General features: G+C 48.7%; 2 protein-coding genes across 3 annotated transcripts in view; one reads left to right on the plus strand and one right to left on the minus strand.

Moving 5' to 3' along the window:
- PYGB (glycogen phosphorylase B) overlaps positions 1 to 5484 on the plus strand; it is a 49061-nt gene extending 43577 nt beyond the window's left edge. Inside the window, exons 18-20 of one of the 2 annotated variants that reach the window (XM_016124523.2) lie at positions 1172 to 1306; positions 2570 to 2636; positions 3977 to 5484. In XM_016124523.2, coding sequence (XP_015980009.2) covers positions 1172 to 1306; positions 2570 to 2636; positions 3977 to 4129 — 355 coding nt within the window. In that variant the 3' untranslated portion in view covers positions 4130 to 5484. The remainder of the gene's footprint in view (positions 1 to 1171; positions 1307 to 2569; positions 2637 to 3976) is intronic. The other variant, XM_016124524.2, reaches the window with a different exon arrangement.
- A 1252-nt stretch (positions 5485 to 6736) lies between these two features.
- Positions 6737 to 24598, minus strand: part of ABHD12 (abhydrolase domain containing 12, lysophospholipase) — a 63384-nt gene continuing 45522 nt past the window's right edge. Inside the window, exons 3-13 of the mRNA XM_016124526.2 lie at positions 23628 to 23733; positions 21107 to 21226; positions 18363 to 18393; positions 16854 to 16899; positions 14454 to 14583; positions 13129 to 13166; positions 12508 to 12587; positions 11408 to 11490; positions 9554 to 9632; positions 8326 to 8453; positions 6737 to 7384 (exon numbers count right to left, since the gene is read on the minus strand). Of these exons, the coding sequence (XP_015980012.1) occupies positions 7345 to 7384; positions 8326 to 8453; positions 9554 to 9632; positions 11408 to 11490; positions 12508 to 12587; positions 13129 to 13166; positions 14454 to 14583; positions 16854 to 16899; positions 18363 to 18393; positions 21107 to 21226; positions 23628 to 23733 (881 nt within the window). The 3' untranslated portion in view covers positions 6737 to 7344. The remainder of the gene's footprint in view (positions 7385 to 8325; positions 8454 to 9553; positions 9633 to 11407; positions 11491 to 12507; positions 12588 to 13128; positions 13167 to 14453; positions 14584 to 16853; positions 16900 to 18362; positions 18394 to 21106; positions 21227 to 23627; positions 23734 to 24598) is intronic.

Consider the following 24598-nt stretch of genomic DNA (forward strand, 5'->3'; position numbering starts at 1 on the left):
TAGATGGCTGTGGGCATACTGGCCTTGTCTGTTCATTTCCAGAGCACCAAGTAGGCTGTTCAAGGAGGCCTGTTTGGGCGAGAGCTGGCTGCTCTGTGCTTCTTCATGGCCCAGTCTGAAAGGTCCAGACTGAGTGTTTGCAAAAGAGTGAAAGGCCCTGGTTTCTGAGGGGATCCCTCGTGGACAGGGCCCCTGGGGATTTGGGACTGGCCCACGACTGAGATTCCCTGGCCTAATTTGTAAAATAACCTTTTTTGTCTAGAAATAGTTTTAAATTTACAGAAATGTTGCAAAGACAGTACAAAGAATTTCACATACTCTTCCAATATCCCCTGTTGCTTACACTTTACTAATTAGTGTAAAACATTGTCAAAATTAATCAACCAATAGTATTATGCTTTTATTTACTAAAGTCCATACTTTATTTCACCTTTTTCCCATAAATATCTTATTATTTTCTGTCCCAGGATCTGGAAATCCAAGGTACCCCCTCAACCTTTCCTCATTTTTCATGACCTTGGATACTCTTGAGGAGTTCTGGCTCTGGCCTAATTCTGAGCAATAATTAAAAGAAAAGGTAGTGATGCCTAATTGTCTAAAAGCCCTCAGGGGAGTTGGTGAGGCCTTAGGCACCAGACGGGTAAAAACAAAATGTTACCTAAGAAGTCAGAACTATGTTCTTATCAACCTGAGGGTGTACACCTGCCATTTTCTACCCACCTCATTTGGGCTCTTTCTGCCTCATTCCCATGTCCTGGGATGTACACATCTGCCAGATTCCTCCCTTTCTCAGACTTCCTGATGGCCACGGACTTGCTGGGTCCCACAGGGTTGGGGCCAGGAGTGGGAAGGGCAGGGGGAGAGTGTTGGGGGCAGGGGCAGGAGGGCAGGGTGGCGATGCAGAACACTGTAATTTCCCCTCTCCCATGGAAATATGATGCAGCCATGTGTGTCACTGTGTGTCTTCAGGGACTACAGTTCCATAAACAGTAAAGGGAGCAGGTGGGATTTGCACTCATAGCATATCACTCCCCCTCCAGGGCCTAGCAGCCCACATGGCCAGCAGCTGGAGCCTGGGGCAGTGCTGGGCCAGGGGTGTGCCCATTGCTTGTCGTGAGGCTGCGGCTTGGAGACACTGGGCTGGCAGCTAACTTGACCCACCTCCCCACAGGTACCATGCCCAAGAGTACTATGACCGTCTGCCGGAGCTGAGACAGGCCGTGGACCAGATCAGCAGCGGCTTCTTCTCTCCCAAGGAGCCAGACTGCTTCAAAGATGTTGTCAACATGCTGATGAACCATGACAGGTACGACTGGCCTCCCTTTGGTCCCTATGTCCCTCCCTACCACTGGGTCAGATAGATGGGTTCGTTGGTGGGCCGAAACCCACCTTCGCTGGGGGTGAAATCTTACCTTGGTGAGGCTCATTCCCACCCTTCCCCAACCTCAGCCATGGGCAGATCCTCAGGCCATGGACCTGGAGAAGTTCTGCTATGCCCAGGGTCAAAGTATGCAGTGGCTTCTGACGGTGCTTGGTGGGCTGTGTGGGGTCTTAGTGGTGGGAATTGCCAGCTGCATGGTCTAGCCCCAGGCCCCCAGCACCAGCTGACCACCCGGATTGGTGCGACAAGCAGGAAGTGGTATCACATGGACTGATTGGAGGCGATTCTTGAACCCTCTCCAGTGAGAGAGGGAGTGTGGACAGGACACAGAAACCTCTGGGAGGCAAGGAGGGGTTGAGTATAACCTCGGAGCAAATGTGGGTTTATGGTGACACAAAGTGGTTAAAATGATGAAAATAACTTATAGCATAAGTTGCAGTGTAGTGTTTTATTACAGTTAAATTGATAATGTATATAACTCACCTTCATTTACAGACTTACTAACTTGGAACAGGTTGGCAGTGCCATTTGCCATCTTGACAGTTCTTTGCTCCACTCTGTTGGTAAAAAATTGAATCTGGTGAATGCTGAGAATTGACCCCTGTTTCACTTTCAGTTAATTGTGTCTGGGTTAGTTTCATGTTTCATTTTAATGACTGCTGTCCTCTGGCGTCAGCCAGATCAGATCATAACCACATTGGTGCTAGAGCTGGGAGTTTGGCTCTGGCTGAGGTCTCTGATCAGGGAAAGACTTTTAATGGTTTTATGAATTGTGTTTCTGACTCAGTTGTAAAGAAAAATGCATTTCTGTATTCATGAATCCTACATTTTTCCCCCAGAGCATCCTTTTCCTACATCACAGTTCTCAGCCCAGTTAGATCTGAAAACAGACAGGCACATAGAGCCTGTTTGTTGCCTGCCATTCCTGTGCCCCTCCCACGGGAAGTGAAAGGCAGGAAGCCTCTCAGCTGTGCAACTCTAACCCATGTGCAGAGGAGAGTGCACTATTATAAATGCCAGTTTCTTTAAAGGACCATTGGGTTAAAATAAGGCTTTTTGAGAAGTGTCCTCAAGACAGAAGTGTTGCTCATAGTGCAGCCTCTGTGGCCAGGTGGGCTCCATCACCCCAGGGTGTGAGGATATAGACAACTGCAGCCTGGTTTCCTGATCTCCTGTCTCCTGTTTCAGGTTCAAGGTTTTTGCAGATTATGAAGCATACGTGGCATGCCAGGCCCAGGTAGACCAGCTGTACCAGGTAAGATTCTCAGGTCCCAGAACTGGTGAGGAAACAGTGAGGCACATCTCCATCCTGCTGTCTTGGGCCAGTCCTGGGAGGTCGCAGTTCAGCTTGTGGCCCAGAGCAGGGTGGCTGGGGGCCTGGCAAGCTGAGCTGCATCCTGGGTTCAAGCTGTCCTGTACCTATACTTCTTTTTCATCTTCCCCTCAGGGGCTCTCTGTCTTAGCTGTCCCCCTGCTCCTGTCTGCCATGCTGTACCTCGTGACTCTTTGGAGCCAGGCTGCTCTTCACCCAAGTTTTCCCTGCAGAGGGCTTGGGGATGGGCTGTGCCTTAGCCTGCAGTCTGACAATGCCATGCAGGTGTGATCAGGGGGACATGGAGGAGTGGGTGCAGTCTGGTCCAAAAGAAGAGATAGGCGTGATGTGCACACAGAAACCATGTTTAAGTGAGACCATGAACGATTTGGAAAGGTAAAAGCTTCAATATTCATGGCAACCCCTTGGGACTGGTGTCCCAACTTAGTGTGGCCCACAGGGAGTCCACATGGGATCTCATGGGAAGACCTAGGTCCTAAGCTGGGGGAGGCGAAGGAGGCTAGCCCTTGGTACCTGCTTTCTTCCCCTTTCTGGGATTTCCTGGGTATCCCACCTGTGGACCCCATGGAGGATACAGTGGGAGGGGACACTGGTGACAGTGGTGTGACAGTACTGAATCTTGGGTCAAGATGGTTTATTTCCCCAAACTATTTAAGCAGGTTCTTGGATGAGGCCTCGGGGATTTATTTGTGTGTCTGATTTGTTGCAAGTTTTGGGCCCCTGTCCCTAGGAAGCTGCTGTCACAGCCTACACTTGGGGAAACAGCTCCTGGTGTTCCCTCCTGAGAAAGAACAGGGTAGGGTGTGATGGGGCTCTGGATGGAACCTTTGCTTCCCTTAAACTGGGCCGGCAAGGAGAGCGGCCCTTTTGGGGAGGCTTCTCCAGGTGTGGGTGCTGAGGATAGCTGCCAACCTCTGGGAGGATCTGGGCCGACCTCTGGGCCATTTCCCCTGGGAATTGGATCTGCCTGGTGGCAAATACCTGGTGGCACTTCTGTCTTTGTTGTGTGTGCTATACTCTAGTGGGAGACGGAGCATTTTGAGGGTCAGTACCTTCTCAGGCTCCTGGTCTCTTCTGCCTAGTCATTTGGTAGCTTTTCTGGTAGTCGGGGCCCCTCTTCAGTGAGCTGTGATGGTCATTTTCTCCTCTTCCATCAGATGACCCAGAAGGAGAGCTAAGAGCTCATCTGGGAATATCCTAAAGTTTTGGAAGCATGGGCTCTATTGTGCCTGAGGTTACTCAGCATCTCCTTTTCTTTGCAGAATCCCAAGGAGTGGACCAAGAAGGTCATCAAGAACATCGCCTGCTCGGGCAAGTTCTCCAGTGACCGGACCATCACGGAGTATGCCCGGGACATTTGGGGTGTGGAGCCCTGTGACCTGCAGATCCCGCCCCCCAACCTCCCCAAGGACTAGGTGCTAGTACAGTGGGGACCAGTAGGCTTTTGTTTTCTTGTTGACTGTACCTCATGCCATTTTCTAAGCACCTAGCCAGCAGCCAGTGGTCCTTGCTTTCTTTAATGCTGTGTTCAGGGTGGGATATGGGGATTAGGATAGTAGTTTAGGATTGAGGAAGTGGAAGGATGGATGGACAAGGAAGGAAAAGTGCTAAGAGTGCGATGCTGCCTGGTTTGTGGCAGGAAAGCAGAGCTCACAGAACTGACCAGCGGGCCCCAGAGCTGAAGCCCACCATCCCCACAGAACTGGGGAAGGTGGAGCCGCCTGTTAGGCTCTTCTGAGACCTTATAGACAGACACCTTGTTGGGAGCTCGTTTTAAGTTTTGAACTTCTGGATCCTGGTCATGGCAAAGCCTGGAGAAGTGCGTTTCTGCAGCACTTGGGTGGCCCCTCAAGTCTTCCCTGGCCCACCTCTGCCTCCTAGCATTGCTGGGAGGGTCCAATGCTCCAGGCCATGTCTTTACAGCTGCCCTGGGGATGCTCTGGCCCAGGGCTTCTGTACTGATCAGATAAAGGGGCCCCAGGATGACTAAGGGTGAGACTGGGGAAGACACCTCTGTCTAGGCTTTAAGGGGCTTTGGTTAGGATAACACTAGCTGACGAAAAGTTAGCTTCACAAGAAATGAAACTAGCTAAAGCCTTTTTTTTGGTTTTAGCAGCTAAAATTTTACTTTTGGAATTTCACATCAGAGGAAGGAATTCTGGTATTTTCACCTGGCTGTGGGGGCTTGGGGCAGGGTTGCTGCCTCTGCTGAGGGAGGCTGGATGCCCAGCCCCTGCTGCAGCTCTGCACCCTGTGCCCCTGCTCTGTTCTGGAGGGCACATTTTCTGTCTCACACACAAGGCTGGCCTCCCTTCTCCCTCCTTTTCCATCAGTGCGACAACCTGCTCTGGAAAAAGACTGACTGGGCCCGAGGATAGCCCGCTTTCCACTCTGCCTGGATAGTAGGCTGCTACCAGGAAGGGCGAGTGAGCTCTTCAGCTGCCCAGAGGGGAGAGCAAGGAGCACCAGGTGGCACCCTTCATCACGGGGTAATTGGCAATGCTGGGCAGAAGTAGGCTCTGCCTCCTTGCTTACTAGGTCTGGGCATCACAGGCTCTGCCCTCATCCCGGGTCCTGACTGTTCACAGAACCAGGCCATGAAGGACTTGCTCAAGTTACACAATACCAGAGCCACTGGGGTCTATGGTTGTACCCCCAACACCCTCCGCTGCCCAATCCCTTAGGCTGTGTGTGACCATCACTGTGCCACTCGCTGTTACTGCCCATAGTTTGAGAAACTGATTAAACCTTCTTGCCTGTGCTTGGTTGACCCAGCCTCTGCGTTTCACTCTGTGCTGGCCCGGGCAGGCCTCAGTCTTTCCCTGGTAATGAAGGGCTGGGCTAAACTATGGCCCATCGTTCTGGGATTGAGGACAGAAAATTCTCTCATCCCAGCTGTTGTGGGGCTTAAGAGTTATCTCTTCAAAGAATTGTGAAATCTAGCCACTTGGAACTTTTTGCTATTAATCGTACTGGTTCCTTTTTGTACCCACTCTTGGCTCTGGAAGGTAGAGTGCCCTGGGGACTAAAATATTTCCCCCCAAATTATATAGCTTGCAAATTGGATCCAAAACCAGGAGAAACATGAACTTGGGGCTGTAACCCAAAGACACTGAGAACTATGGGACCTTGTAGCACAGTGGACCCCTGCTGGGGGTGGTGATATTGCAGTGCTCTCCTGGGGACTGGAGGGCCATGAGATGTGCTCTGGGAATGTAAGCTCCCTGTCCCTATCATGCAGCCTCTGAGCCCCAAGCCAGTCCCAGCTGCTAACACTGACCATAAGAACTTGGAGAACAGGGAGGTAGGTATAAGAGTGCCTCTGCTACCCCTAGAAAACTTCTGAGCTTCTGAGACTGAAAAGTTCCAGAGCTGTAGGATATGGGAGAGGAAGGCCAGCCTTCTGGAGAGGCTACCCTCTGAGGTGGGACATACCCTTGTACCTATACAGCAGGGGCAAGAAAGCCACCTGTGGGTGCAGCTCAAGGACCATTTATTAAGCCACAGTTCTCTGAGAGGTTGCTTAATCAGAATGTAAGCCTCTGGCCCGTCACCAGGGCCAGGAGAGGGAACAAGAGAGGTTGTTAGTGGGTCCTGGGTCCCAGGTAGGAGCAACAGAACTGTAGGGGAGGCTGGCTTGACAAAAAGCCAAGCAACACAAAGGTTACCACTAGTGAGTAAATGAGGTGATGCTCATTGGCCAGTTGAGTGTCCTGTCCTTTCAATCATCAGGGGTTTATCTAGGGTGTGTAGTGAAACCCCAATGCCTGTCCATTGACACGGACATAAAATGGGCTTGCTAAGAAGAGGCTGAAAGGGTTACCTATATAGGCCTGTATTTTAGGAAAATGCCATTTGTTGCATCTGGCAAAGGCCCCTCCCCGGAAGGAGGGAGGAACGAAAGGCCCACTTCCTCAGCCTAATGGTCACCCCTCCTCCCACAAGGCCAAGCTGTGAGAGTCCTGGGGCTGTGGGCAGGGCCTGTGTACACAGGGGCTAGAGGCAGCACTGAGAAAGCAACAGACAGACCACCACCAGGATTTTATTAAATAAACGCTCAGGTGAACAGGTGGGTGGAAGGTGGAGGAAGTGCAGATCGTGGGCACCTCCCTCTCTGTGAGTGGTGGGCCCCCCAAGGGAGGCGGGGACACCAAGGGAGGCAAGTGGGGTGCACAGGGCAGGAGAGAGCTACGGAACCAACAGAGTCCATTCTGCCTGTGCTGGGAAGGGACAGAACTCAAGTTTCCTCACATTCTCAAGGGTGGTACCGAGAAGCTCAGTGTGGTCCCCAGACTTCATACTTCCTGCCTCATTCTCCATACCCAGCTCAGGAGGTGTGGCACAGCCTGCTGGTTGTTGCCTGCTATGTCACTCACTGTCTTTCCAAGAAGAACTCAGGTTGAGTGGCAGCAAGAGGGAGAGAGGGCCACATGCCTGCCACTTGCATTTTCCACAAAGATCTATGCTCCTGACCACCAGTCTGCTGTGGCCTCCTCTGCCTGCCCCAGCTGGCTTCCGAGTCCTCTCTCCAGGTGCATCACAGACGCTGGTACCCGTGCTCCGCGGTGCTGGGCTGGCTGGAGGAATGGGGAGGAGGGCAAAGGTCTTCATGCTCCTTCAGGCAGTAAGCTCAGTGCTGGTGCTCAGGTTCCGAATTCCCCAGGAATTCCCTAGACCAGAGGACAACCATCAACCAAATCCGAGCCCAAACCAGAGATCCCGCCTCCCGTAGTTCTCACACAGCAGTCTGAGGATGAGAAGGAGCATGGAGGACCACATTCCCACTTGGAAAACAGTCACTGAGTTAAAGAAGCAAGGGCACCAATGGCATCTTGTAGTCAAATCCTGACATGCAGGAAGAAGGATCAGGTTATGGGCTACTCTTCTTTATTCTAACTTTCTTTATACTCTGGCTCACATTTTCTATAATATATTCCTTTTGAGATGGGGAAAAATTTACAACTCCAGAACAAACCCATACTCTTTCAGCTCACTGTTCCCTCTTAGCAACCCAGGTCCGTGTGGCAAGGAACGGCAAACTACTAAAGAAACGTAGCTTTGCCTCTGGAACTTCCAAGGTAGCCAAAGGAGAGCTGAAGTATGAAGTAGAATTACACAGGGGATGAAGCATGCTGAGGGCCAATTTGAGCACCCCCAGACCCAGCAGGCCCAGGAAGGTGAACTCACACCCAGAAGCACACCTTCCAAGAAGCAGCTGGGGACAACCAAGCTTGAGGAGTTGGCCAGGCCAGGGGGCCCATGCGTATGCAGTGTGGGCAGGGGCAGGACCTGACAGGTATGTGGGAAGGGACCAAGGCTTTACCTGCAGCAGCAGGGGAGCATGTGGGGTAGCCATCTGTGAACTGGGTGAGCCCTCGCATGGGGTATTTGTGTGGGCCTCCACAACCTATACCATGGGGAGATCATGGGAACAGTCCAGGAGGAAGGGGCAATAAAACCCTCTCAGCCCCTATGGGTGGAAATGAAAGGCTGTTGAACTATGGTAACTCTTGACCCCACTGAAGCAGCTTTAGCAGCTGAGCCTGCTGTATGTCTGGCCTGAGCTGTCGCCATCCAGGACAACGTCCGTGGTGAGAAGAGAAGATCTCACCTTAGTATTCGAGGAAGCTCAGGGCTCTTGTAGATGTACTTGTGCCTGTAGCCGAGGTCTGAGTGAAAGGGGATAAACTGAACTTTGAAGTCTCGGAAGCTCTGAGATGGTGCAGCAATGTTGTAGAGCTGGGGAGGGAAAGATAGATCAGTGCCCAGAGATGGGAGCCCTGTGAGTGACCTGCCTGGTGTTCTCCTCTTCAATAGAGGCCAGTCAGTGGCTGCTGCCTCTGCAGGGCAGCCCATATCCCGCTCTAATAGCACTGGTAGCCCTGTAGTCTGCCATGGCTAGGGCCGGAGGTGCTGGGAGGAATCCGGCCAAGGCTCAGCCCTCAGGCCTGCCGTTGCCATTGAAGACCCTTTCTGTCCCCATGCCTGTCTCTTAGAGCTCCCCCTTCCTCAGAGAGCAACAAAGTGGATGAGCCAGCACCACAAAAAGAGCCACCTCCTAAGAAATGGTGTAGTGGCCTGAGAGCCTGGAGGAGCCCTGATATCTTAGCCTTGGGGACTGGAATAGGTCATGTGCCTCAGACTCTGCTGTGTGCCTGGGCCAAGGCCAGTCAACAAGCTGGTTTAGTATCTGTCCTGCCCTCAGCTCCTCCCTCCTCCTACCCCTAGGATAGCCAGGCACGCACGGTGCTCAGACCTGCTGGAGGGAAGGGACCTGGTCCTGGTGAATCTAGCTGTACCTCGGGCCTATTCTGAGACAGAAGTAGCACAGTCGTCGCTCCCTCCCTGCCATCGGCACAGTCAGGTAGTGCTATCTCCTACCCTACGCTCGCCTACAAATCTAATCTTGCTTCTCGGGAGCAAAGGGAAAGCAAATTCAGCAAAAGCAAATGTGAAGGCCCCACAACAACACAGTATGCTGACATCAGTCCAATCCTAAAGGCAAGAGAACAAATGAGAGGTTCTCTGTCGATGCTACTGACTGGGACTCTTGCGTTGGGGCTTGAGGATCCTCATCATCGAGGGGTCCTACACTCCAACCGGTAACTGGCAAGCCTTCCCAGATGAGTCCCCTACAGTCAGAGTCAGGCCAGGACCTTTGTACAGGGACCTGAGAGACATTTGCTTATTTTTCATGTTTCCTCTGTGAACGGCCTTGCTGTCTGGCCTCCCACCCCCTTTCTGCCAACAGCAGGCCCCTCCTCCACCTCTGCCTATGCCCAGCACGAACATTGGCCTGTTAGATGCCTGCTGGCACCAGGGGCTGCACTGACACCCACCTTTCTGCCAAGCTGGAAGGGCACAACTGGGTCGTCCTCAGCGTGCAAGATGAGCAGGGAGCAGGAGATGTGCTTCACACTGCAGGGATGAGAAAGGACTAGACTAAGGCCCCAGGGAGATGGCTGGGGTCTCGTGGTCCCCTGGCCGTGCCCTTGTCAGGGACCAAGTTTCAGGGAGTGTTTCACCATGGTGCTTAACAGCTAAAATTCTTCTGGGCTGCTTTTTACCAGAGAACTAAACGTTGATTTCTCAGATGTTTCTGTCAACACCTATTCAAAGTGATAGGTATCAATCAATTCACTGACCAAATCTGGCACCTGCATATTTTCTGAAAATTTAAAATGATTATTTTTGCTAGTAGACATATTCTTTAAAAATTACAAAACAATATTTACAAATCGAATAATTTAGGTGAGCCAAGAAACTTATTGAAAATGACTGTTACTAGGAATCCATTGGTAAACAAGTCAATACCCTCTAATTTATATTTGGTGTAAAGAACATTTAAGGTCACTCCTGAATGTTTACAAATGAATTAACATTTTCAATAGGTTCACTCAATCCAAACCTTCAGCAAACCATATAACACAGGAATAGACAAAGTGTCTGTTGGCTGCCTCACTGAAGTCTCACTGTAAAGCTGGTGGACTCGGCACCCACCTGCTCTTGGCGATTTCATGGTGATCTAGGGGCTCCGTAAGGGCAGTGCTGAACAAGGCTGGCACCTAGCAGGACCTGGGCCAGGGGGCTTGTCACTCCAAAGATACCCAGCCTATCTGGAAGTCTGCATTTCTGCTAGTGTTGCACAAGCACATACGCTCTTGCCTGATTTTGCTTCTAGGCTAGAGTGTTTCTTATATGTGAGTCACACTTTGAACTGCCCACTTTTCAGATTTCCTATGGTAGGCAGTTTGTCTTACCTGTGTCTGCTCTGGAAGAGGCCTAGTTCACATGCTATCACCCTGGCAGTATTTGGCAACAGACCTGCCCACCAGGAGGGGCTTCCTTACTTACAGTGGGGGGAGGGCTGGGCCACATGGGGTTGATGTGCTACTGGCCCCCACTGCTCAGCTGGAGAGCAGAACCAAAGGTGGCCTGGGGTGGAGAGCAGGGAACGGCATTCGATGTTGTTGTTGAGAAGAAATCCAGTTTATTCAAGTTCCAAAACAACAATATTTATAAACAAGCATGGTCTTTTGCTTATAATGTTAGCTCAAATTTCAGGTTGTTCTATTTCTATTTTTAGAACCAAAAAACATAATCGAGGAGAAAATACTTCATTTTTCTAAATTGTTTCAAATTGTAGATTTCTAAATGTTAACCAAATAGTTAGGTAAGGATTTTTCCTTTGAAGAAAATGAAAACCCATAAAATATATCACAAGAACAATGTCAGCAGACTATGAATGTTGTTCAAAGAAAGAGTCCTTAACCAGAATATTTATTTTTGGTTAACTTAATAGAAATCTTTTTAATAATAAACTTTGTAACATCTTTTCACAACCAAATATCAATCAAATGGCTGAGGAAAGTCATTTTTGAATGACAGTTGTTATTACTACTTTAACATCTATTCAGGAATTCTGGTTTTGTCACACTATTTTAAAATAAAAATGGTATGGACAAAAATACTTTGTTTTCATATAGCTTTAATTTTATAGTCTATTCACACTCCTTTTTCTCTCAGCTGTAGCACTATGCCTACCTTCCCTCTATAAAGATCTGTTGGTTAAAGAAGAACCCTAGCCTTCAGAACTCCATTCTATTTGGTCAATGTGACTGAACAGGCTTATGCTGGGGATTCTTGGTGTTTTTCTAAAACTGAAAAATTAGGTACTCTACCACAGTACTCACTTTTCATCATTTGCAAATTTAATTCCGCTGCTTGTAATGGGATCAAGGAAGAACCAGTCAAATCCAGGGAAATATCGATATATCTGAAGGTGACATGGAACAATGTACAGAAACATCAATTAAAATAACCATGTGGAAGGCCAAGGTCAAGGGTTCAGACAGAGGTGTTAAGTGCCCAGGATATACCCCTACTTCTGAGCAAATTGATCTGCAGCCCTGCCAGAGCTATGCTGGGGTGCCCCTAGCCCCCTGTGCCCTGACCACAGAGTTTCTACTGGAAAGGCCACCAGACTAGACTGGCTGCAGCAAGGGCTGCTTGCAAACAGGGCTCCTACACCTCAGAGCAGCAGCTAGGATCAGCCTGGAGACCAGACTTCGCACAGACATCAGGGTTGCCACCCCCAGGGAAATGGGGGTCTGTGTGACTTGGGAGAAAAGCAACATCAAAGAAGTAACACTATAGAATCTTTTGTCTGCAACGGAGCGGTGTGAAGTCAGGCAGTGGGCTGACAGAACTCCCTGAGAAAACACTGCCAGTCAGGAAGCAGTGGAATGAAGGAGGAAGTAACAGGGCACAGAGAAGCCCCTCCAGTTCAAACTTGTAAAAGAAGAGTCTAAGGCTTTGATTCAGTTAGTGAGGGCCCGACTCACCCTAGAATCCCCATCTGCGTTTACCCAGGGCATGACCCTGATGTATGACCGTTAGAGACTGGCTGCCAAGTACTGTCTGTGGGGATGGAGAGTGAGGGTGCCCACTAGCTCACTCCTGGAAAGCACCTGGGCTGAACCCCACAGGGCAACTGTGCCCGGTGGGCAAACCATGCCACATGGGCAAGGCCTCCCATGGGTCCTGCTGCCCTAAACAACCCAGCTGTGAATCCGTCCTACTTGGCTGCAAAGTTATAACCTTCCTGGGCAGCTCTGGAGTCAGGATAATGCCCAGAACTAAACAAGGATCAATTTTTAATAATATCTATATTCACTGGAATATTTAAATAATAATTTTTCTGATTATTTTATTTTGTAATTATTTACTGTATTTTTGTAGTAATTATTCTAATAATGAAAATAAGTCAATTTTTAATAAGATCTGTACTTGCCACTGAGAATGGATGGCTCTTAGCTTCTTCACGAATATTGGTGAATGGAGATTCCAATATTAGGGCATCTGGAGGTGTCTCTAGATAAGTAAAACAAACAAACAAAAAACAGTGAGATGGGCAAAAAGCCCAGATAAAACACATGCTCCAGGGTCCCACGCGGGGGGTCTGTGGGAGAGGCAGCCCACCAGACAAGAAAATGGAACCCAGGGTGCTAGACTGGCTGGCCCTCCCACATGATTGGTATGTAGGAAGGGTCTATACAGGGGACCCTCAGGTGGCCTTGGGTCGCTCCCGAGAATGTGTGCTGAAGCTGCTTATTTGGATCCTGGCCCTTAGTAAGGCTGTGCCAGCTACTCGAAAATCCTTGGGGGAATGTAAGCTTAGATTAGCTGAGGTTTCGCCTGCCCAGGTCCTGGCCTCAATGCTCAACTCAAGGGGCTCCGTGAGGACAGCAAGCATAGTTACTGTGCTGCTCACCCACCAGCACCCACTTCACAGGAGCTCACAGCAGGGTCTGGAACGCAGTCACAGCCCAAACACTGCTTGCCTTGAGAGAGCCCAGGACCAAGAAGAGCCCATGCCCACTCACCAGGACTCACATGCCACATGAACCCCTACCTCGCTCACAGAGGCGCCGCACCAGATTTGTTGCCACTCTGAAAAAAGAAAAAAACAGTTCAGCTGAATTTCAACAAAAATTATTTTAGATGAGACTGTTATAAATCCTGCAAAGTGACCAGAGAAGCCATGGGATCTGTGAAGTAATTAGATGGGTTGTGGGGAGGGATTCGGGGGCACAAAGATGCTCCAAGACCATGGGTGGGCTCAGCTGCCCCAATCATCAGCTAACCCCTCCAACAAGGATGGCAATGACAGCCATTCTTCAAGTCTCTGAGATATGTTCTACAGCCTCACCAGGAATAGCCTCCTTTAGGCTACACAGCACTGCCTCTCAGCTCACACCTACCTGGAGTGGGTGCTGCTGAGACAGAGTGATAGTGGGAATCAGGGCTGCCCCATCAGCTGAGAAAAGGCTGTGGTTTATCTGCACAATTCCTGGAGGAGGCAGAATTTGGAGTCTGTCAGGCCTGGGTGGGGTGGGGGTGGGGGGGGCGAGGGGAACAGGTGGAGTGTCTCAGGACCAGCCATGGCAAGATAGCCTACTTTCCTTTGCCCAAGGCACCTCTCCAAGGGCACAAGGTTTGCTCTCTCCACATGGATGGGCCAAGAGTCCTTGTCCCGGACAATGCCTAGTCTGCAGTCCCCAGCCCAACTGTAGCATATGATCCAAGCTGAGCAGCAACAGAATAAAGGGGATATAGTCACTATACTTAAAGGAAGAGCAGCAAGAAAGGGCAAGGCAGCTGAGGGTCTTGGGGCTCTGGGCACTGACATCAGCAGCTCTTTTTAGAAATACTCTAGACCTTGCATCAGCAGAAGCAATTCAGATGATCCCAAATGAAACATTAAAGTGTTTCCTGTTTTGGCACTGCTGCCTCCCCCAAGTTCTCTGGTAAGCCAAGTATGGGCTATGTGGCCTAGTTTTTACAAATGTCCCTGGTTTGCAGTGATCAGAGCCTTGGCACTGGGGCTTGATGAACAGCATATGCAGTCCAAAAACAAGGGATGTGTAAGCCCAGGTACATCTTGGGCTGAGGAGAGTCTGCCCATCCTCCCTGTAGAAGGGATGGTCATCTCTACAACTGCTTATGTGTGTCTCAAGTGACTTCTTCAGTTGAGGAGTTAAAGTAGCTCAGACCCTTTTTGGACTCTAGTAGTGCTTCATCCCCTGCCCCTATGGAGAGACTGGAGACAAGGTTTGTTGGAACTAATAGTGCCACAGGATCCAGAGGCCATCAAGGTACCCTCAGAAAGCCCAGGATGGAAAGTCGCCTCATGAAAACCTACTCTCCCAAAGGCCAAGTCATGCTGGGAACTCTTACCCAGTGCCTAGGGAGTGGCCCCAAATATACACGGGGTTGTCTCCACTTCTTGCTTTGATCCAGTCAAAAACATGGAGTGCATCATAGGTCATGCCCCGCTCTGACGGCGTGCCTATTGAGTCACCCCAACCTAAGGGAGGGAAGCAAAAGAGGAGGAAGTCAAGCTCAGTTTATGGAACCTGTTGAGGACAGGCCCACCACCCCTACTCCCCTTTTCAACAGACAGACCTAGGCCCTCAGAAGCAATACAAGTCTCTGCAATCACCACTGTCACCATCCACAGCTCCATGCACAGGGTGTCCCAACAAGGCTGCTCTTGCTTCTTCTACCTCCTCATCCAATTATAACCCCCAAACCCAAAGGCCATCACAGGACGTCCCCAGATGAGCAGCAGTGCGGAAGGGGGCCGTCTTGCTGGGACGTCAACCTATCCAACACTGGGGGTTTGCTAGTGGCCGGCCCAAGATGAGGGGCCCCGAGCCCAGTCTAGACTCCAGCTGTGGCCCAACTACAGAAAGGCACAGAGAGTCAGAAAGCAAGGCTCTGGGAAACAGGGTGGGTGACAGAGTGGGTGGGTAGAATTCCAGATACCAGGCAACTCTGACCCAGAAAGTGAAGGGGCTCTAAGCATTTTGTTTGCCTAGCAGAGGAAAGCTAAACATCACTGCCCCCACACTGTGTCCTCTCCAAGGGTCCTTTCACCCAGTCTCCAGGAAAGGTCAAGTGCCCTAGTCATTTTGAGCAGCTCAGCAGTGAGTCATCATCCAGTGATCCGAAAGTACTACAGGCTGAAAAAGAGCAGGTTCTGCTGCATAAGCAAAAACTCAGAGTTAGTGGGCACAATAAGCCACCTCCCCTGAGCATCCCAGACTAGGGAAGGAGTCCTGCAAGAGACAAGGCCAGACTGACAGGCTCGGGACACGAGTGGGAGGCAGGGACACAGAGAATGGAGGGACAGAGACAGACAGACACACACGCACACACACACACACAGAGGCAGAAGAGGCAGAACTCCTGTCTCTTATAGGGCTTAGAAATACAGAGACTCAATAACAACTAAAAAGAGGAAGTGCTATACTGGATTTCGTTTCTTGGTAGAAGCACAGGGAGGTGAACAAGGAAGAAAGCTGGTCCTTCTCATTGTCCGGAGGGCTCTAGCGTGCAGTAGGAACAGAAAAACTTTTTAGCATGGAGAAATAGATTAATAGGTAAACTACTTGACAGAACCTCATTTCAGAGTTTTCCCCAACCCAGAACTTTCATCCTGATGGAAGAATCTTCCGTGGAAGAACTATTCCTGTAGTAAGCAGAATAATGGCCCCCAAAGAGGTCCAGGTCCTTATCCTTATCCTTGAAACCTGTGAATAGTGGTTGCAGAAGGAAGTGATGCTGCAAATTAGCTCACGTTGAGATGGGAGAGTATCCTGGCTTATCAGTGTGGGCCCCAAGTAAAGACAAGGGCCTTTATAAGTGAGAGAAAAAGACAAAAGTCAGGGTCATTGATGCGGATGCAAGGGGCCAAGAGCCAAGAAGTAAAGGCAGCCTCAAGAAGCTGGAAAAGGCAACAAACTAGATTCTCCCATGATACCTCCTGAAGGAACCAACCCTAACATTTTTTTTAGCCCAGTGACTCAAGATTTTGGACTTCTGACTTTCAGAACTGCAATATAATAAATGTGTGTTATTTTAAAACATTAAATTTGTGGTAAATTGTTACAGCAGCAAGAGGAAAGTAACACAATATCCATATCCAGTCTGAGGATTTGGATACCACTGCCCTCCAAGGGCAAGGTAAGCCAGCCAGGCAGCCTTCAGCCTTTGTTCTCTCCAACTGAGGATTGCGGAGGCATACACTTCTTACACAAGTGCTCAGTGTTAATACATAGTATTTTTCTGACTCACTGAGGTAGAATGTTTTAGCTTACATCAAACTGCGGTTCTTTATCTCTTCAATGGGAAGCCCTCTGATTTGTGTAAGAAAGAAGAAATACTGAGGTGGCAAAAACAAGAATCTTTTTTCTCTCTCAGAAGTTCTTTTTCCTGTTTTCATAACTTCAACAAGACAAGCTCTCCCGAGGATCAAATGTGTCTGGTGTCTAGCGGCAGGGAAAGTCTGAGTCCAATAAAGAAAAAAAGACAGAATCTTCCATAGTTAAAATGCTGCTGACAAAGGGCACATGCTGGATTCCAGTGCCTCCCTACAAGAGGGACACCCTTAGCATCTCTGCATGCAGGACACTTATCAAAGACTCTGCCCCCATCTACTACCTTAACACACTTGCAGTTACCACAGGTGAGGCACCTGCTAGCCATGTCTGGGCCTCTCAGAGTGATGCCTGCATATCACACATTAACTGGAGGGAGAGGGAGGGCTTGGAGATGCATCAAAAGAACCCTCACCTCTGTAGTCAAAAGAGACCACGTGGTAACCAAGGGAACTCAGCACCTGTAAAGTGAAAAAGAAACATCTGGGCAACAAATCCATACATTTTTGGTAGAGGGCACCTTGCCCCTTACTAAACCCACTCTAATTTCTGCCTTTATGCCCTACACACAGGGGGAACTTAATAAAGACCTGTCATCATGTTGCCCTATTCCTGGTGGGATCTAATAAAACCCAATGCCCTCTGTCTCAGCACTGTGGGCTGGATGCCTGTCCTTCAGCTCAGAGCCTCAGAACAGTGCCTTTGCATTCAGGGGCTCCCAAGTGGTCCCCTCTGGGGCGGACAGTGGGGGTTTTGACCATTCGGCAGTCCAGGAGGAGGGACTCTAGGTGCAGAGCCTGCAGCAGAGGACACTTATGGCAAGCTATCTCAGATTTTAAGCTTCCTTTAATTTTTTGTTCTTAAAAAAAAATCCCTCTAGACTAGGTGATCTCTCTCATTAGATCTCTACTTACAGCCTCCGTCTTCGGCTGGAGTGTGCCCAGAGCCATGTGGAAGCTGCATCGCCAAGTCACCCGAAGTCACTGCCTGGCCTGTGCTCCTTTCTCCTTTTGCTGCCCAAGTGCAGCCTGACGCATTTCTTTTCAGCTCCTAGTCTCCCGCAGAACCTACACCCTCCGGAACCACACCTGCTCCTAGTGTAACTCATTCCACGAACAGAAACCTCAAAAGGGGACCCACAGTTTTCCGAGCATTCCCTTCCCTGACTTGATCTAATCTGCACACAAAACAGCTCCACAGCCCAGAGCAGCCTACTCAGTATATGACAGAGCAGTGCTCTCACGGTACAGATGTTTCTACACATCTGCTTAAGTCCCCTCTGCACTGTAGCAAATGCAGATGGTCATCTGAGAGGAGGAAAAGGTATGGTGGTCCCAGACAATGGCAGCAACTGCACACTTCAGGCTCTGAGACACACACACTCAATGATGACCAAGAAGAAGGGAAGGTCTGCACACCTGCCTGCAGCCTCCTTTCCCTGGGGAAACCTGCTGGGCTTTCACTCAACGGGCCTGGAATCTGATTTAAATGTGACAGGTACCCAATTCCTGAGCCTGCAACTTGGGAATAAAGTGTTAGCTCCCAGACTCCTCTGTTCTCTTCATTCTTTTTATATATGAATAATACATACGTTTACAAACAATTTCAAATGGCTTTTATGTAATCAGCTAATATCTGGCATAAATCCACAATGTCCATTCATCCTGATTTTGGAACCTATCCCTGGAGGCAGCATTGTAGGAAGCACTCCATGTTGGAGTCATCCACAGAGGCAGTGTCAGAAAGACTATGATTTAGGATCAAAATTTTTAGGAGACTCCTGTTCATGCTAGTTGGACAGAACACACAGGAAACACCCAGGCACTGCTCCCTCTGTCATACACAGTGTAGACACCACGTGGCCCATCAGAGACCATGTGGATACTGCTTTCTCTGTCATACACTGTGTGCCATCCTCACCTACCTTGTAAAGTTCCACTCGGTGGTCGCCTCCTCTAGATTGTCAGAGAGAAGGAAACAAGAATGGGTGTTAGTGCATCTTCTCAAAGAGGCAGGCCCAGGATCAACACCAGAGCATCTGGGCCCTTAGAGACCCAGTACCCAATTCATGGGGATTGATGGTGGACAGGTGACCTCCTCCTTGGGATACCCTAAGTGGCTGAGAGCTTGCCTCTGGCAGTGGTGTGCCAAGCAAGGAACACTCTTAGGACTTTAGGGGTAGTTGTAAATTACTACTTTGCTTTTATTTTTGACTATGTGATGCATACACACAGTACAAAATCCAGAAAACACAAGAGGATACAGAGCACACTAGCCCTGCCCATTCCTGCCCCAGCATCCAACCCCCTCCCTCAGTCTCCTAGTTTCCAGGGACCACCTATAGATAGAAGCAAAGGCACTTCTTTACTTGCAGACACACGCCTAAAGGGACCTGTGATACACACCACTTCTGCCTCTCACTTTTCACTCAATAAATCACAGTAAGCTCTCAGTACACCCTTTATAGTAGTGGTCACTTTACTCATCTCGTGGTCATTTGGCTCTTTTCCACCTGGTGCTGACTTAAGTTTTGCTACTGTGGCCAGCCTGTTATGTCTTTTAACATACATGCGCCACATGTGTGGGACATGTTCCTATACATGAAACTGCTAGTTGAAGGTGTGTGAGTATAATCTTGAGGGCCCTCACCTTTTACACAGAATATGTGAGAACAGCCATCGCCTAGCCCTTCACCAACAGACTAGTAGTGTTTTGGTGGGTATTTTATTAATGAAGCTGAACAGGCTTTCATACATGGAGGAGATGAAGGAGGGCACCATATAATACAGACACAAAACCACAAAGAAATACAAAAGGAAATATTGCACAATGTTTTCCATTATCTTTGAAAGAGTTCATGGTGGTCTTACCTAAATTTTCCAAATTCTCTACTCTGAGCAAAAAGGATTTAGAGCATAATGCAAGAGTGACTGCAACCCAGGGGTCTGGATATCAGGTTGCCTCATGAGTCTGGTCAAAGAGCAAAGGCTGGCAAGATCTGCAACACAGGCAGTCTCTGGGGCAGTGGGAGGGAGCAGCAAACCTTTCGAAGTCACAATATTCTTTTAAACCTGCAACTACAGGCAGATTTTATCTTTTTTACCATGTGATTGTCATTGCTTAACCGAACTTGATTCACAGTAACCTACAAAATTCTCCCATTTATAGAAAAATGCTATAAGAGCTGTTTGTAGTCACTTGCTTTTTAAAAAGCAGAAGAGAAACCCTCTGTAACTCGTCCCAGAAAAAGCAAGCAAGCAAGCAGCCAAATACACACATGATTCAATAGCTAGGCACTCTATACCCTTGGCTCAGAAACCATCTTTTGGGCCATACTTCCTGAAATTCCTGCATGTCCTCTGTGCAGCCCTTCTGCCCAGATATCCACTGTGGCCTGCTTTCTCCTCCAGAAAGGCCCGTGCTTTTTTCTCCTTGCAGGTTCTGCCTATAAAATGACCACCCTACCGGTCCATTACCATGGCCAAGACACCAGGAGGTGGCATTGCCTCCTGCCAGCTCCTTGCTAGCATGCTTTCTCTCAGACGACCTATGGCAGCTGCAGCAACAGTGACCTATCCAAGGATTTCAGGTGATGCTTTCTTCAAAAGATGCACTTCCTCCTTCACCTCTGCTGGCTATCTCACAGACACTTTTCTGAGCAAGGCTGACCACATGGGTGGAAGGAGCCTTCTTTAAACCAAGTGTGGTAGCGCCAATCCCTATCAGTCTGAAGGACATGCCATCAAAGCTGCTCCTGAAAAGCACCTGGTATAAACCTGGGAAAGGGCTTTTACCTGCTACAGACAGTTGTGCTTCATCGCTGGTCCAGCAAGATGCACTGGCACTGCTGGCTTACAGGTGGAAGCAGAGAACTCACCCAAATAACCCTGACCTGACAATACAGTGGGGCCACCTCAGAGGACAAGCCTGTCCATGCACACTCAGCTGGGGTCTCTTTCCTGATCTCCCTCTGCTTTCAGCCATCCCTCTTTCAAAGTCACCCCTGTCCTTTCTCAGCACTTGCTGCCCTTTCCAGGAATTGCTCCTCTTCCTCCAACAAGGTATACCTTCCAGAAAGAAAGTGCCAACAAGCTTGTAATCCTCAGACAGGACTGACAGACACTGCTATTGAACAAGAGATAACTTTCCTCAGGGCATGCTATGGCCCTGAAGGGTCACAATGACCCCTCCTCTGAGAGACCACCATTTCCTTATCCACTGAGAAAACCTGTTTCCTAAATCATGGGCCCTCAGACACTTTGCCTTTTAAAATAAGTCAGGAAGAAAGACACATTTCCCTTCAGACAAGGATCTGGGTCACAATGACAGATGCAGCCTCCTTCATTCTACCTCAGCACAAGCTTCAGATAAGGGGTTTCTGTGCAAAGCTTCCTACATCTGCTTAACATGGTGGTTCCCAAGGAAACAGGGCCAGGGCCTTCTTTGCACACAGTCCTGGCTTTGCTCTGAGCCTGTGGGAACACTGCTTCACATAAGTTTTACTTAAACCCCTTCCCATAAACCCCATAGGAACTTTGTCTTTTCCTGTTCCCCTTCATACCCACTCCCTCATTGCAGAGGGTCAGTAAACCCTACTGGGCTAGGTCACTCCCACCCACAAAGGAGATAGCAGTGTAGGGAGACCATACATGGGCTCTTGTTCCTCACCTGGTACCTGCATTCCCATGCAGGTACAGGATGATAGGGTGACTGGAAGCCAAGGCATCCTCGTACCACATCTGGTCCTTCCCTTGGGCAGTCTTCCACCAGACAGTGGGGACAGTGTGCCTGAAAACAGAAGCAGAAGGAAATGCACAATCACATGATGATGTCAAAGAAGCAACTGTGGAGCTCAAGTCAGAGAGCAGGAGGACAGGTGTGCTAGAAAGGCAAACTATCCCCGTTACCAGAATAAATAACTATGGAACTTCAAGCTGTAGAAATGGGTATGACAACTTAAGTAGATTTCCCATCTTGCAAATGGGCTTCCACTGGGCTACAGAGGCTCACACTGGTAGCAGTTACCAGGGGTGGGGGCTGGCTATTTCTCCAGCAGGAACTGGAAGCTCTATGAGGGATCAGTCACCAGGCCTTCACCTAGACTAGCAAAAAATGAGCATTTAATAAATACTAGCTGAGCAAACAGCACTTCCTCTCATACATATCCATATTTTTAAGCAGCACGCAATTTAAGTCACAGTGCACCTAAGACAGTATCATGCTGTCACATGTGCTAATTTAGCAACAGCGATGTTTGTGAGCTGCACTAGAAGCCTGGTCACCCTGACAACACCATTTCTAATATAGGGCAGATTCCAGAGCTTGCTCATAAGTCACCTTGGAGCTGACTCATGTCTGCAGGAGTAGGTGTCATAGGCTGCCCCACTGTGTGGGTGAGCTCATGCAGCATAGTCTACACCTGAAGACTCAGTCTATGTTGCCAAACCCTCCTTCAAAGAGATGCTCCATTAATCTTAACTCAGGCCACACCAAATACTGTTAATCACTGGGAGGCTCTGAATTAATAAGGTTGTTCTGTAAAATTTATTTAAGTTAATTAGCAAGAATCCTTAAAATACTGCAATAAATGGCTAATGTCTTATTTTCTAACTCTTCATCTTCAGCACTGCAGTTCTAATGTATCTTTCTGACCTGTTCCAGAAGATCACATTTTGGGTGGTTCTGACACCTGTAATTATTACTCTCCTACAATTACAAACCTATGGGACCAAAGGTATATTTTAAAGTTACTGGGGGCTGACGTGCTTCCAGGAACCAGCCTACCCCAAACTTGGGGCACTTGACAAAGGCCCAGGAAGCTCCCAGACAGAGGGGTAGGGACCTATCCTGGGGCTCTCCTCCCCACTGCCAGGTGGACAACTATGCCCACAGACAAGCAGCTGAGAATAAGCTGATGGCCAAGCAAACCCTCAGCTATCCTCCAAGCCTTTGCTGTTAGGTGGATCTGATGAGGAACTTGCCAGGTGGGGGCAGTGGGTGAACAGGGCCTACTACTGCCCAAGGGCCCATATTGTCCTCACAACAGCACAGGACACAGACGTGGGCAGGTGCTCGCCAGCACACAGCATGGCTATCACTATCTTGAGACTTGCTATTATTGTCACTAAATACAACTTTCTTGGGTAACTACTACAAGAGAAGTACTGACTAAACTCCCATGTCTTCAAAGCACACAGACCCTCATTAAGTAGCAGGCAGACCAACCAATTCCCACCAAACAGCGCTAAGCAAAACATGTCAAGCTTCTGACTGAAGATCGAAACACAAGGTGTCCCGCATGTCATAGTGGTTAGTAAATGCTAGATTACATCAAACTGAAAATGACAAAAGACTCTAGAGTCCCAAGCATCAACTCCTATGAATAAAAATCTTCCTTCTCATTTTATGTTCTTTACCCAGGACCATTATTAGAAATGCCCAAACTTCCTCGCAATCCACACTGGGAAGCTATTCACAGCATTTGATTTAGAAGCTTCTCACATACTCAGTGGTTTTGAGAGACTTTATGGCTACTGAAAAAGAAACGAAGCTAGATTAAGAGGCAGTGATTTAGAGTGATTCTGAGAGAAAAAAGAAAACATCACAGAAAGGTTGGTCAATTTTGATTTAGTTGTTCAAAAACATCCATTTGTCCATAGGGGGGAAAAACATTAAAACATATTCTAGGTACAAAGAAGTCACAGCGCTTAATTCAAATTTAAGGCTATGAAAATTAAATACTAAGAAGATAGCAAACACCACCATTATCAACTGCCAAAAATGCTGTATGTGAAAAGAAATCAAGCTGTTTTCATTTAGACATTCCTTTCTCTGGAAAGAAATGATATATTTCAAACCTGTGCTCACAATTCTGTGCTTATACTCTTTTTGTTTCTAGCTTTTTCTTTCCCCCTAGAAATAAGGCTTTGTACAAAAAGCAATCTAGTTCACAGGGCTATTTGAAAACCTCAGAATAGTTTGGTGCCATCACATCATGCTCCACTAGGATCGAATTTAGCGGAGCTCTTTGCTTTTGAAATAAAGTAAATAAAGATAAAAATGGACAGGGAACAGTTTCAGAGATTGCTGTCAAGAACAACCCTGGCTATGCCACAAAGGGCCCTTCTTGCTTCCTCGAGAGTTCACAGAGTGGGTACCTTGGCTATGAAGCACTTGGCCAAATACTCACCAGACTCCAATTGTTATGTCTTCCTCTGGATGGAGGTAGTAATTGCAAGTGTGATTCAAACCTTGATCCTGTGGTTTTTTCAAGTCAATGAAATAGGGAACCCTCACTGTGGGGAACAAAGAGATGGAAACTAGGATTAATGGGGGTGATGGATGGATGCATGCTCGCGGGGGCGCGCGCGCACACACACACACATACACAGCAGAGGCAAAGCTCTCAAAAAGTGCCAAGTCTTTTCCAACACAATATTTCCAGGTGTGCCAGGGCCCTCCAGCCTCAGGTAGGTAGGGTTGTATATAAGCCTGCTCTGGGACACCGTCATGTACCTACAGATCCTCCAGCAAGGGTGAGGTCTGAGTAGAGACTGACCCACTGAAGGTTGTTCACGGTGCGAAAAGATACAAATGAGGAAATGAAAAATCCCTGAAAGGCTTGAAGGTCGGCCTGTCCATGAGACAGGCTGGAGACAAGGAGCCAGTGAGGCCTCTAGAAGCAGCTCAGGTAAGCTGTGACAAGGCTGGAGCCAGGGTGTTGGTGGGAGGGATGGTGAGAAAGGTGACAGATGGTATGTTCTGGATCTGCAGCAACAGGACTTGACAACCAACTGAATGTGGGTGTGTATCAGTTAAGTGGGATTCTGAAGTTTTGTCACTTAAGAAAGCACGTCAGAAGGTAAGGCATGGGTACAGGGAAGCGGATGAATCCACGGAACCCATCCTGAGTGAAGCAATACAGCAGGAGCCCTAAATGTAGCAAGTGATCTGTCAGGGCAGAGTTCTGTGGTGCACCCACACTATGGACAATCCTGGAGCCCTCGGACAGAGACTGACCGAGATCCACCGACTGGAGGATTACAGGTAGGTAAGAAGAGCAGGTAAGAAGCAATAAGATCACAGTGTTTGCTGCAAAATCCCATACTGTTATTGTAAAAACAAGCAAAGAACATCAACATCAACAACAAAAACATCTAT

The sequence above is a fragment of the Rousettus aegyptiacus genome, unplaced genomic scaffold (genome assembly GCF_014176215.1).
Source record: "Rousettus aegyptiacus isolate mRouAeg1 unplaced genomic scaffold, mRouAeg1.p scaffold_m13_p_12, whole genome shotgun sequence".
Lineage (NCBI taxonomy): Eukaryota > Metazoa > Chordata > Mammalia > Chiroptera > Pteropodidae > Rousettus > Rousettus aegyptiacus.